Below are 12847 nucleotides of genomic sequence, written 5' to 3' on the forward strand. Positions count from 1 at the left end.
GCACTCGCGGGAGGGGTGGGGTCTCTGCATCGATTTCGGGGGAAAGAAGCAGTGGTAGGTTGCGCTGTAGGAAAAAAGGAGGGGTGCTTGCAGGGGCTGGGGGCCGGGGAGGGGAAAAGGTCGTTAGGAGGGGAGCCGAGGGGAGCAGTGCGGATGGCCGGAGGGGGAGGCAGAGGCCGAGCGGAGACTGCAGACTTTTCCGGGGAGTGGAGGGGTGGCTATGCAGATGACTGGGTGGGGTAGTGACTCCGGAGGGTGGCCGGGGTGGGGGTGGGGTGTACGCGAGCGCCTGTGGCTAGGCTGGGGGGGAGGGGGAGCCCGGGGGCGGGGCCTGCGCCGGCCGTGGAGGGGAGCGGGGGCGGGGTTGGCCTCCCGGGCCGCGCCGCGCGCGGGCGCCAGAGCCAGTGTGCGCGGGGGCGCGCGCGCTCGAGCCCGGGAGGAGGCTCCCGAACGAGTCGGTCGTGGTGGCGCTGCCCGCTCCCCCGCGCCCTATGTGAGGGAATCGGGGAGGCCAGCGGCGCGCAGGGGAGGGCGAGGCATGTGCACGGGCCGGGGGGTGCTGCAGCCGCCCGAGGAAGAGGAGGACGGCGGCGGCGAGGAGGAGAGCGGGGGACTCGCGGCGGCGGGCCCGGGCCGCGGGGATGCAGCGGACTGTGTGTGTCTGGCTGTAGCTGACGCGAGGCGGCGAGGAGGCGCCGGAGACCCGCGAGAGGGGCGACCGGGAGGCGGCGGCGGCCGGGAGAAGTAGCAGCAGGACGGGCGGCGGCGGCAGCGGAGACGGCAGCCCTGAAATGCATTTTCTTCTCCAGCGGCCATGTTAACCAGGAAACCTTCGGCCGCCGCTCCCGCCGCCTACCCGACCGGTAAGGAGGGCCGGGCCGCCACGCCGCCCCGGGCGCCCGCCCCCGCCGGCCCCCGCCGGCCCCCGCCGGCCCCCGCGCGGCCCGGGTCCAACCCTCGTGGCGCGGGCGCCCGCCGCCTGCCGGACCTCGAACAAAGTCTGCGCCGCGGCGGGGCCCCCGGGCGGACGGCGCGCCCTCGCCTCGGCTCCGCTCATTGTTGCACGCCGGCCCCAGGGCTCCACCGAGTGGAACCCACGACCCGGCCGGCGGGGGCCGTTCCGGGCCTCCCCCCACACCCTCGCCCGGGGCTTGGCGAGGCCATCTCGCCCTTGTCGGCGGTCCAGTCCTCTTCCCGGCCTGCGGCCGCTTGCAACGTGGGCCGCACAGCCCCGGCCCAGCCCGGCTCCGCCGCGGGGTCGCGAACTCGCGCGCCGGCGCCCGACTTAACTTTGCAGCTGCCCGGGCCCCGCCCGGGGCTGCGCGCCTGGGATCCGGGGCCGGGGCGCCCTTTTAGTCCCCCGGACGCCAGTTTTTACCATCCGGTCTCTCTCCTGGGGAGAGCGGGGTTCGCTACCCAGAGGGGTGGGGCGGGGCGACGGGGTCTGGGTGACTTTCTCTCCCCTGACCCTCTTTTGTCTCCTCCTGCGCGTGGCTCCCAGGCCGAGGAGGGGACAGCGCCGTTCGTCAGCTTCAGGCTTCCCCGGGGCTCGGTGCTGGGGCTCCCCGGAGCGGAGTGGGGACCGGCCCGCCCTCCCCGATCGCCCTGCCGCCTCTCCGGGCCAGCAACGCTGCCGCCGCAGCCCACACGGTGAGACCCAGCCCCGCGGGAGGCCGGGGGGAAGGGGTGCGGGAGGGACCCGGGGCATAAACACCCGGACGGTGGTGTTCTGACGCCTGGAAGAGAAAGGTCGAAGTGCGAGTGTCTCCACGCCCCTGGCTAGTGTCCTCTCTTGGACGCCACCCTATGCAACTTGGGTGAGCCCAAAGCTGCAGCCACAAAGGAAGATTCGTGGCGTGGGCCCCTCACTTCCCCTCTGGAGCCCGCCCACCCCTGCGCTCCTCTTCCTCGGAACTTCCTTCTTGCTTTTTTCCTTCTTTTTTCCCTCCTTTTTCCGTCCTTGCTTCCCAGAGCTCCTTTCCCTGACCGGATAAACATCCCCCAGCCCCACCCCCCCACCACGTTGAGTAGTGGGTATTTATAGAACAGATCTGTGTTAGGGGACAGTCAGGCCGTCCTGCCCAGAAAATCGATCCCCCAAAGAGCCTCCCAAGCCTGGCTTCAGCCAGCAGGGAGCACCGCCAATTGCCCCCGCGTGTGGAAGCATGTTTTATGAGTGCTACAGGTTTGAGCACAGCAGAAATTGTAATTAACATTAACAAAAATAAGAGCCACAGCAGCAGTCAAAACAACAAGCCACCCCTGTAAGGATTCTGCATTTGGATATTATTCAAAAGGAAAGAGCCGCCTTTGCTTTGGAAGAGAGAAGGGCAGGGCAGGGCACCTGCCAGGTGCCATGGCCCCTTGGTGGGTGGAGAGGGAGGGGAGAGCCCATCGTGGGACTAGTGGCTGCAGATTGGCAAGCTGGATTTGACTGCAGCATGTACCTTTTCTCAGCTCGCAGAGATCGCCCTTGGAAGGTGACTGCTTAGAGGGGCTGTGCACTTTTGGAGGCACTGATGGTTCCCTAGGTCCTATTTCCAATTGGATCCTCCAGAGGAACGGCCCAAGGTGGTTCTGCATGAGGGATGCTTGGGAGGAATATGGCTTCATTTGTCTCGTGAAAGTTAAATTCTTGTAGAAAAGGCCATTTCTGCTCTACAGAGAAGCAGCTCTGAGGGTCAGGTGTTATGGGGAAACTTCATTAGAGAATTTGTGAGAGGATGGCTGCAGCGGAGTATCTCCCCTTAGACCTGGACCAATGTGCACAAGTTGTATAGGAGAATATTTTGTTTTTAGTCATTCTCTCTCTCTCCCTCCCTCCCTTCTCTCTCTCCCTCTGTCCCCCCTCCCCTTAACATGTGACCAAGGGCTAGGAATTGACCACACAGAAGTTAACTGATTGTGTCGCACTGTTGATGGTGGAAGAGAATCTGTCAGGCTGGTTGATTGTGTATGTTAATGGTTGAATGTTCCTGTTAAAGTGATGTTTTAGTTGAGGAATTGCCATTGGTTTTAGGGGTTTGGGTTTGTTAGGTTCAGAATTGTCTGACAATTTGGAAATGATCCCATCCACTTTTTTCCATGTGTGAATGCAATCACATGACTTGGCATGACCTGGAAAGAAGTACTTGGTTTGCATCTGGATTCCAAGAGTGGGCTTTACTAGATTTACTTTTTCCAATATGTACACGTAACGAGATTAGAGAAAACAGAAGTAGTCCACTGGAGGAACTGCCTGCCGTGGACCAGAAATGAAAAGATATGAGGGTCGTTCTGAGGACTCCCAGGAATGGATGCTTGTATTTTCTTGTGGTATCTGCCTGATTGACCTGTTTTTATCTTACAGTTAAAATTCCAGTGTGTTATTGGTCATTAGAGACTTGGTTTGGAAAGTGTGAAGTTGGGTTTTGACTGTGGTTTAGTTTTGATTTTATTTGTACAACATTGCAGGTTTCCTAGAACAGGAGAGTTTAAAAAGACCACACAGCATTTATCTGGTTCTACTCTTTGATTTTACGGGTGAGGAAATAGACAGGTTAACTGGTTTGGTCAAGATTCCCTAGCCAGTTGATGTCAAGGCTGGAGCTAAAGGCCCAGCCCTTCTGAGCCTAGCTTCAACATCTAGTTTGACACCGCTTATCCTAGGAAGTTGTGTTTGTTTTGTTATAAATGCAGGAATCTTTGCAGATTCATATTCTCATATGTCTTTCAGGTGTTGATAAGGTTTTTTTTTTTTTTTTAAATCCCACAGCAATTATACCTGGGAAGAGCTGTTTTAGAGTAGGAGGGGGAAAGCGTATTGAGGAGAGGAAAATGATCTTGTCACAGGAGCTTGCCCATATTTTCCATTGTAAATGATACAGTAGGTGGGTAAATATGTGATTATAAAGACTGTGAACTTTGGAATTTATTTAGTTCATTGCCTTTTTGTTACCTGTCTCCATGGATATATTATTGTATACTTAGTCATTTTGTTTGTTTCTGTTTGTTCTAAAAGTGTACCCAGTGACTGTCTCAATTCCTATTATTTTTTTTTCTTTCAACGTTGTATAGGAGATAATATTATACTTATTTTTTAATTCCCGTATTAGTATTAGATCAGTTTCATAACTGTTCTGATGTTTAAAGCCATCTCCAGTTACCATTTTACCTTTATAAAATAATTGGGATTAAAGAAGAATGAGTATTCTCATTATAAAAATAGGGATATTTTGAAGAAGAAAAAGTAGATATTTGCCTTAGGGCCACATATGTTGTCTGTCACTGAGGAGCAGCTAAAATCCAACCTTTTTGCACTCAGTTCTGTTCCATAACACTATACGGCATTTCTAAGATGACTTCAGGGAAGTTTCAAGATGCTCAAAAATGTTAGCACAGTGAAGTATCTTCTATTTTCCACTTTATTATTGGAAGAGATTAAAACTACCAAGCTGGTTAGACTATTGTTCTTACATAATTTTTAACACTGAACCATTTCATGGTCAGAGAAGGCTTCTGTACGTCTCTCTGTTTGCACGCATACATCGTACCTGTCTAACAAGGGCATTCATTCTGTGCGTGTTTTAAATGCGACAGCCATGCTAGGTGGACCCTGGCAAATAGGAATAAGCCACGTTTTGAGACTTCAGAAGGTGGAGTGAAAGGTTTCTAATATCCTTTCCCTTACGTAGGCCTGGCATACGTGTTCTGGAAATAGTGTGGCTCTTCTAGAGCTCCCCCCACCCCTTTTTTTCTAATCAGTTAATTGTGCTTCAGAATTCCGTTGTGATTAGAGAGTCCTGCAGTGTTTGAGATCAAAGGCCTTCCTTACCACTGCCTCTCAACCGAATCCCCCTTAACATCTGGAGTTTTGTTTTTTTTTTTAAATGACACCCATGGCTTTGAGGTGTTTAGTCAATGCATCTACTCTGGGTCCTTTTTAACTGGCTGTCGTTTGCCTTTAAGTCTCTGCTGAGGCACTGGAAGGCTAACATCTTGTGACTCAGGTCACCAGGGAGGATTCCCAATTCCCCGGGCATTAACTTTGTGTTTTCTTATGAAGGTACAAAGGTGGTTCCCAAATGGAACTCAGAGAGTTATCAGTTAGCAAGGGTTTGTTAACATGTGTTCTTCCAATCAATTGATACTACCTGAGTGCTTTCTGTCTGTTTGGGTTTATGTTAATAAGGACTTAACAAAGATAAGAGGTGACTCCGCCCTTGAATTGCTCACAGCCAGGTGGGTACCTCCGGTGTCAAAACAGGGTAAAATGAACTAGGTATTAACAGTCTATCCGTGGGCTAAACGCACAGGGAAGGAAAGGGGACAGTTCATTGGAAAGGTGGGAGGTGCACTGGACATTGAAGACTGAGGGGTTAGGAGATTCCAAGCAGCTTTTGGAAAGGATGATAATAATAGCTCTTCTTTACTAAGCACTTTGTACATTTTACCTTATTTAATCCTAATAGCCCTAATGGGAAGCCCTGTTGCCTTTTGTTTTACAGCAAGTATTCTGAGGTTCAGAGAGATTAAGTAAATCACCCAAGGTCACGCATTTAGTAAGTAATAGAGCTGGGATTCATTCCCCATGTGTCTAATTGAAGATGTCTCAACTCGTAACCACTATGAAACATGACTTCACCAAAAAGCAAAGGAGCATAAAAGAGCTTGGTGTCTCCACAGGTCTTGGGGAATGCAGCTTTTTTACTCTCAGAATTGTAACAGTGGTAGATGACATTGGAAGGAAGGACTGAGGTCATTTATGTCCTACATTTCAGAACCTGGAGTCCTTGCCTATCAGTTCATGTATTATCTGTGGAAATGGCATACAGTTGTAGGCCTTGAGCAAAAGTGAGGTTAATATCAGATTGACAGTTTTCAGTGACAGCTCCAGAAGTACTTTGGAGAGAAGAGATTTGAGGAATTTTAGACCCAGAAGCAAGGGGGCATGTTAGGATCAGCTTCCAGTGTCCCAGTGAAAGACAACAGGAGTGGGTCGTGATGCTGGGTCCCTGGAGAGGAAGTAGGATGGAGAGAGACGACAAGGCCTAATGGGGACTTGGAAGGTGAGGGAGACGCTGAAAAGGATTTCCAGATGTAAAGCTTGAGTGACTGTGGCGGTGAAGCCTTTTGTTTATTGGAAATTGAGGGGATGGGAGGAGGAAATGGTTTTGGTAGGAAAATCATGAGTTGGGTTTGGATTGCTTGTGGGAAAGGCCATGGGTCTGTAGTTGGACACAAGGGCCAGAGCCCAGGAGAGTAGATTAGGCAGGCCCCAGCTAGGTGTGGCATAGGTGGCAGATGTCCGCCGCGGCTGTGGTCAGGATCAAGTAGGGAGAATTAGTGGGAGTTGAGAAGCCAGGAAAGTTGAGGCTTGAACCCTGGGGAACCCCTGAACCCACCCAAGGGTAGGTGAACTAATAGTTGAGACAGCTGAGAAGAGTCAGAAAAAGCATTTGGAGAGAGAGTAGGTGAACCAGTTAATAGTCAAGCTCTCTTTGGTGCTAGTCACTAAACGTGTGTGTTAAATTTTTAATTGTGCAAAACATGAAGACTGCTGTTGCAAAAACTGGAGTGAATTTCTGATGCTGAGAAAGTTTTGCTTTGCTCTCTTTTTAAGAGTTGCTAAAGCCCCAAGGTTAATTTTGTCCCTAGTGAAGCCTCATGCTTTTTTGTAGTGTGTACATTGGTAATGTAGGTTTTTCTTCTGAATCACTCCTTCCCACCTTGAAGAGAATGGTTCTCTAGAAGAGATAGCTTTTGAATTTCAGGTCCTTGTATTTCCTGGTGCTTAAAAGACTACAGTGGGTCTTTGGAGGAGGGGTGCAGAGAGTGGGCTTGGGAACAAAAGCAGTTGGTCAAGCTTGTACTATTATATACACTCATGGACTTCCTAATTCATCTTTATGGACCATTCCGCTTTTGGCTTCGAATGGGGATATAATAACCTGTCCAGCTACCCTGACAAAAGTTCACTTAGCATGAGATATCATCATCTATGACTTTAATAAAAGGGTTTGACTAGAAGTCTTCACAGAGTTGGTGTGAGAAGTAAAATCCCTCACTCTGTGAAATCACACTTTGGACAAGCCCAGGGACTATACTATATTCTACTTTGTTTTAGAAGCAAGCAGAGAGAAAAGTCATTCCTCAATAATCTCTGTGCAGGCGATATGTCAGTTAAAGAAAATTCGAGGGTCTTGGTCGGCTACTAAGAAGGATGTGAAATTTCATTTTGGAATCCAGGTGATCCCAAACCACTTCCCAAATTGCGATATTACATATACAAACTGCTTCTACTCTTTTGGTAGTATATAAAGCCCAAAAGGTAGGATTCAGAAAGCTCACACAGAAAGAAATACCACAAAAGATTTCAGTTAATTTGTTATAAGCTCCTAGAGAACAGTGCCTCTGCCCCTTGTGCGGCTAGACTTTAGCTGATACTGGTTGAATGAATGAGCTGGGTTGTGAATGAGGAATTGATCCTAAAGATTCTATATAAGAATCACCAAGCAGGATGCATTAAGACTTGTGGGTGGTTGTCTGAGGCTGGTGAAAATTCCTAACTGAGAGGGCATCCTGGCTGCTAGTGCTCTCCCCTCCCTCACATCTTTGCAATAATAATACTTGAAAGAAATCCCAAGCAGATTCTCAGTAAAAGGCTGGGGGCCCCTTGGCTTGCACGGGCAGTTTTGTTTAGACAGGAATGTTCAGGGTTGGCATGTGTGCCTGAAATAGAAGTCGCTACTTTGTATTCCTTGTTGGAAAGCCGAGTATCCCAGCAGCCCACGGAAATACACTGTGCACAGAGCTGAGCCATTGACCAAAGGAAGGCCCAAAAGTGTGTGGTGGTTGGTTTGTTGTGCCGAATGGCCTTAAATGGTCATCACAGTCAATGAAGCCCAGACGTTTTTTAAAAATAGATGAGAGGTTCACAGGATGTGCAGTGCATATCTACATGGGAATCTCTCAAGCCGAAAAGTGCAGATTTTTTTGCCATCGTTTCATACATCTTCCTAGGTGTAGTCAGTTCTCCAAGTAGTAGAGAAGACCGAGAATGAATATGCTAGTGTTTTTACAACAGAGCTAGTGAGACATGGGAGAAAGAGAAATGGACAAGACAGACGTGGCCCCTGCCCTCCTGGCAACGAGGAAGCTACTGTGAAAGGGGGAGGGGGCGGAGCTGGCACGGAGACCACATGTTTGTGTTTTCTCTGTGTCCTGTTTCATTTCATATTAGGTGTAGGCTGAGCGGGATGCCTGGGGCATGCCAGGCCTAGTGCTGAATGTTAGGTAGAGGCCAGGGAACAAGACAGATGCTCTTGGCCTCCAGGGGAACTTTCTCTGAAGATCCTGCATAAGTGCAGCCAACGGCTGTTCTGTCCGGCGGAGTGCTCACAGTGTCCTTGTTTGCAGGATCTCATGTTGCAAAGCCTTACCAAGGCCGCTCGTCCTTCTCCTTTATTTTCTCAGAGGCTGTCAGCATCAGGGTGTTCGTGAGGTCCCTCCTGGGCATACAGCTCCTCCCGTATAGTGCACCTGACTCCCCCTGCAAATGCAGACAGATCAGGTTTTGTAAAGGTGGGCTGGGGGCTGACCTGGAAAATAGCCCATATGGGGACACAGACCTCTTGCACCCTCCTGACGGTTGCTTTCTGCATTCCAGATCGGCGGCAGTAAGCACACAATGAATGATCACTTACACGTCAGCAGCCACGGCCACGGCCAGATCCAGGTTCAGCAGCTGTTCGAGGACAACAGTAACAAGCGGACAGTGCTCACGACACAGCCCAATGGGCTCACCACGGTGGGGAAGGCGGGCTTGCCCGTGGTGCCCGAGCGGCAGCTGGAGAGCGTCCACAGACGGCAGGGCAGCGCCACATCTCTGAAGTCTATGGAAGGCCTAGGGAAGGCGAAGGCCACCCCCCTGACCCCTGAACAAGCAATGAAGCAATACATGCAAAAGCTGACCACCTTCGAGCACCATGAGATTTTCAGCTACCCCGAGATCTATTTCTTGGGTCCAAATGCAAAGAAGCGCCAGGGCATGACCGGTGGGCCCAACAATGGAGGCTATGACGACGACCAGGGATCCTATGTGCAGGTGCCCCATGATCACGTGGCTTACAGGTACGAGGTCCTCAAGGTCATCGGGAAGGGAAGCTTCGGGCAGGTGGTCAAGGCCTACGACCACAAAGTCCACCAGCACGTGGCCCTGAAGATGGTGCGGAACGAGAAGCGGTTCCACCGGCAGGCGGCGGAGGAGATCCGAATCCTGGAGCACCTGCGGAAGCAGGACAAGGACAACACCATGAACGTCATCCACATGCTGGAGAACTTCACCTTCCGGAACCATATCTGCATGACGTTCGAGCTGCTGAGCATGAACCTTTACGAGCTCATCAAGAAGAATAAGTTCCAGGGCTTCAGCCTGCCTCTGGTTCGCAAGTTTGCCCACTCGATTCTACAGTGCTTGGATGCTTTGCACAAGAACAGAATCATTCACTGTGACCTTAAGCCCGAGAACATTTTGTTAAAACAGCAGGGTAGAAGCGGGATTAAAGTGATCGATTTTGGCTCCAGTTGTTACGAGCATCAGCGTGTCTACACGTACATTCAGTCCCGTTTTTACCGGGCTCCGGAAGTGATCCTCGGCGCCAGATATGGCATGCCCATCGACATGTGGAGCCTGGGTTGCATTCTAGCAGAGCTCCTGACTGGTTACCCACTCTTGCCTGGGGAAGATGAAGGGGACCAGCTGGCTTGTATGATTGAACTGTTGGGCATGCCCTCTCAGAAACTGCTGGATGCGTCCAAACGAGCCAAAAATTTTGTGAGCTCCAAGGGTTATCCCCGTTACTGCACTGTCACGACTCTCTCAGACGGCTCTGTGGTTCTCAATGGAGGCCGTTCCCGGCGGGGGAAACTGAGGGGCCCACCCGAGAGCAGAGAGTGGGGGAATGCACTGAAGGGGTGTGACGATCCCCTTTTCCTTGACTTCTTAAAACAGTGTTTAGAATGGGATCCTGCGGTTCGCATGACCCCTGGCCAGGCTTTACGGCACCCCTGGCTGAGGAGGCGGTTGCCAAAGCCTCCGACGGGGGAGAAGACATCCGTGAAAAGGATAACCGAGAGCACTGGTGCTATCACATCCATTTCCAAGTTACCTCCACCTTCCAGCTCAGCTTCCAAACTGAGGACTAATTTGGCACAGATGACGGATGCCAATGGGAATATTCAGCAGAGGACAGTGTTGCCAAAACTTGTTAGCTGAGCTGAGTCCCCCGATGCTGGTAATCTGAAAGATACGACGTTGCTGAGCCTTATCGGGTTGAAAAGGAGTAGCTCAGACCTGTTTTTATTTGCTCAATAACTCAACTCATTTGTATCTTTTCAGCACTTATTTTAATGTAAGAAAGTTGTTCATTTTGTTTTTATAAAATACATGGGGACAATGCTTTAAGTTTTTATACTTCTGAAACTGTTTTTGTGTTCTAAAAGTATGATGAGCCTTACTGTATCTAGTGTGGCAGAGTAATAAACATCAGTGGCAGGCCATTGATTACTTCGTGACTGCTGCGCATTTACAGATTGGTGTCGAAGACATTCACTGTTTCTATGGTTCATAGTATATTCTCCCTAGGCGACTGCCCCCGAAGGGCCCCCTCCTCCCTCCATGCGCCAGGTTCATGCACAGGGGTAGCAGGTCCTGCCTCCGTTTCCTGTAAGTCCCGTGGGTCGTAGCGAGGGTGGGAGAAGAATGGTCAGGACGACAGTGATACTCTAAGGAGAACTGCACCTTAGGGACTTTTTTTCCCAAACCAGTGGTCAAACAGACACGACCTCCCCAAGGTTGTAAATGCCTGCTTAGCCTTCTGACTTTCTAAAAGGTGGCCAAGCACACCTGGGTGGGTAAACGGAAACATGTGTGTTCCTTCAAATTTTCTAATATGATCAGCAAGCTGTTTTGTAAAGAAGCCTCAGATTACGGACTTGGTTTTGCACCTAAATATAGAAATGTATTCCATGAACTGTTCCTCCTCTTTGCTTTCCTCCTCTCTGTTCCTCTTTTACCACACATCTGTTGCTTGCATTTTTTTTTTCCTTCCTTCAGATATATATCCCAGACTGTTAATACAGAAGAGAGACATTTCAGCTGTGATTATGACCATTGTTTCATATCCCAGTTTAAAAAAGAACAGCAGCCTAGCTACTTAAGGTGGGGATTTCCATAGTTCCAAAGGTTTAGCAAATTAGAGTGAGTTCACACTTTTCAGGTGCCACTGTAAGGTTCTCTTAGCCTGGGAAAGCATCAACTCTTTAAAGAGAAAAAAGGTTGAAAATCCTCTTGCTGAACAGAAGTCATTGTGATTGTTTAATGAGACCAATTTTAATAACAAATTTAAAGGAGGAGAAGCTCAATCGCAAGTTAAATGGTTTGACTTATTTGCGTCATTAGAAATACCATAAATTGCATTTCTCTATCTTACTTTCTTTTGGATTGCACTGATTGTTTTTGTGGGAATGACACTTTACCTGGGAAACTAACTGAGAGTTAGGTAAAAGAATATTTTCGTCTCTGAATAATAATTATTTTCAAAGTGAAAAATTCAGTATTTTATCACTAATGTATGAGCAGTGATATTTAACAATTTCAAGGCACGTTGAAGAAATTTTTTAGTATGTGCAATTTAATATAGAAAGATTTTTGCCTGTTTGGAAAATAGGTTTTGGGTAGTGTAAACTAGGATAAATATGCTTTTATATGCACAGATATTATTGTATTGCCTGTAAATTGATTTACAAATACTTAAAGCATGGTCCCCGGCGAGGCCAAGAAAGTTTCCGGTTAAGTTCTTTAACTATTAGTCCCACAGTTTCTCTTACTTAAAAAGGAAAAAGAAAAAAAGTAGTTTTTGGAACAAAACACTTACCTTGAGGCTTTGTCAGTTGTTGGTGGAGAATAACGCTCAGGAAATATTACAGATATTTGCCAAAAAACAGTAATAAGATTAGCTTATTAAAAAGATAGTGATGTTGTTATTTGCTTTTCTATTTAAGGGTGTCACTGATAAATTACTTTGTACTTCTGTATTTAGAAATTAGAGCTTCTTTCCCCAAATTCTTTAGCATACTGTACACATCTCTGTGTAATCTGTGGAAGTGCAATAATATGTTAGTAAGTTGCTTTTTAAATGATGCTCACATGATGAAACCTCCAATCCGTGGCTTATGGAATTTAAAGACTGTGTATTTATTATTGAAATTCTGACTTAAAAGTGTGAGACTTGGTATGGTGGCTTTGTAAAAACCATAAGCCTCTGAATGATGGTTTGCTTCTTGAGGTCAGTAAAAGAAAAACATAAAGGCTGTTTTCCCCTTGCAATGCTCCTCTTCCATACCCACCCTCGTCTTCACAGTTAGGTTTCTATGAACCTGAGCCTGCCATTAGTAGAAATTTCCCTTTAAAATACATGTGAAAATCTATAAATGGACTAATACTGCTTGTCTTTCCCCCAACACATAAAACTAGTTCTTAAGATGCCAATAGTGCATTTGTGACTATATTCACAAATGTAACCGGAAACTTTTAAGCCAAACGATAATGTGCAGCACTAGGCACCCCCGTCCCCAAATACAGTGAAATTTACTTCATTCACAAAGAGCCACCGTGTTCAGTGTTTCGTGATAGGGCTGCTTTGAAAAAAAATGCTAGCTTAATTACGGTGTCCAAAAAAGAAAAAAAAAAATGTTGCATCTTTGTGATCTTAAATAAATGAAGGGCTCTAATAGGCTACTAGGAGTTGGCTTGGAAACAGTCCTTGGTCTCACAGGTTACCATTGTCTAGGGATGTCTGAGCTGTTT

General features: G+C 48.5%; 1 protein-coding gene across 1 annotated transcript; it reads left to right on the plus strand.

Annotated features, from left to right (window-relative positions):
* Positions 1-400: 400 nt before the first annotated feature.
* Positions 401-10543, plus strand: DYRK2 (dual specificity tyrosine phosphorylation regulated kinase 2). The gene is made up of 3 exons (XM_047741090.1): positions 401-863; positions 1502-1650; positions 8648-10543. Exons 1-3 carry the CDS (start codon positions 815-817, stop codon positions 10253-10255), a joined length of 1806 nt encoding a protein of 601 aa, XP_047597046.1. The 5' UTR covers positions 401-814; the 3' UTR covers positions 10256-10543.
* The last annotated feature ends 2304 nt before the right edge of the window (positions 10544-12847 follow it).

This window comes from Lutra lutra, chromosome 8, assembly GCF_902655055.1.
Source record: "Lutra lutra chromosome 8, mLutLut1.2, whole genome shotgun sequence".
In the NCBI taxonomy this organism is placed as follows: Eukaryota; Metazoa; Chordata; class Mammalia; order Carnivora; family Mustelidae; genus Lutra; species Lutra lutra.

Bases quoted from the DNA above. Each gene is read 5' to 3' on its own strand.
- DYRK2 (XM_047741090.1), top strand. From the start codon at position 815: ATGTTAACCAGGAAACCTTCGGCCGCCGCTCCCGCCGCCTACCCGACC. The intron at 864-1,501 runs GTAAGGAGGGCC...CGTGGCTCCCAG, and splicing joins TCCCGCCGCCTACCCGACCG to GCCGAGGAGGGGACAGCGCC. The intron at 1,651-8,647 runs GTGAGACCCAGC...TCTGCATTCCAG, and splicing joins CTGCCGCCGCAGCCCACACG to ATCGGCGGCAGTAAGCACAC.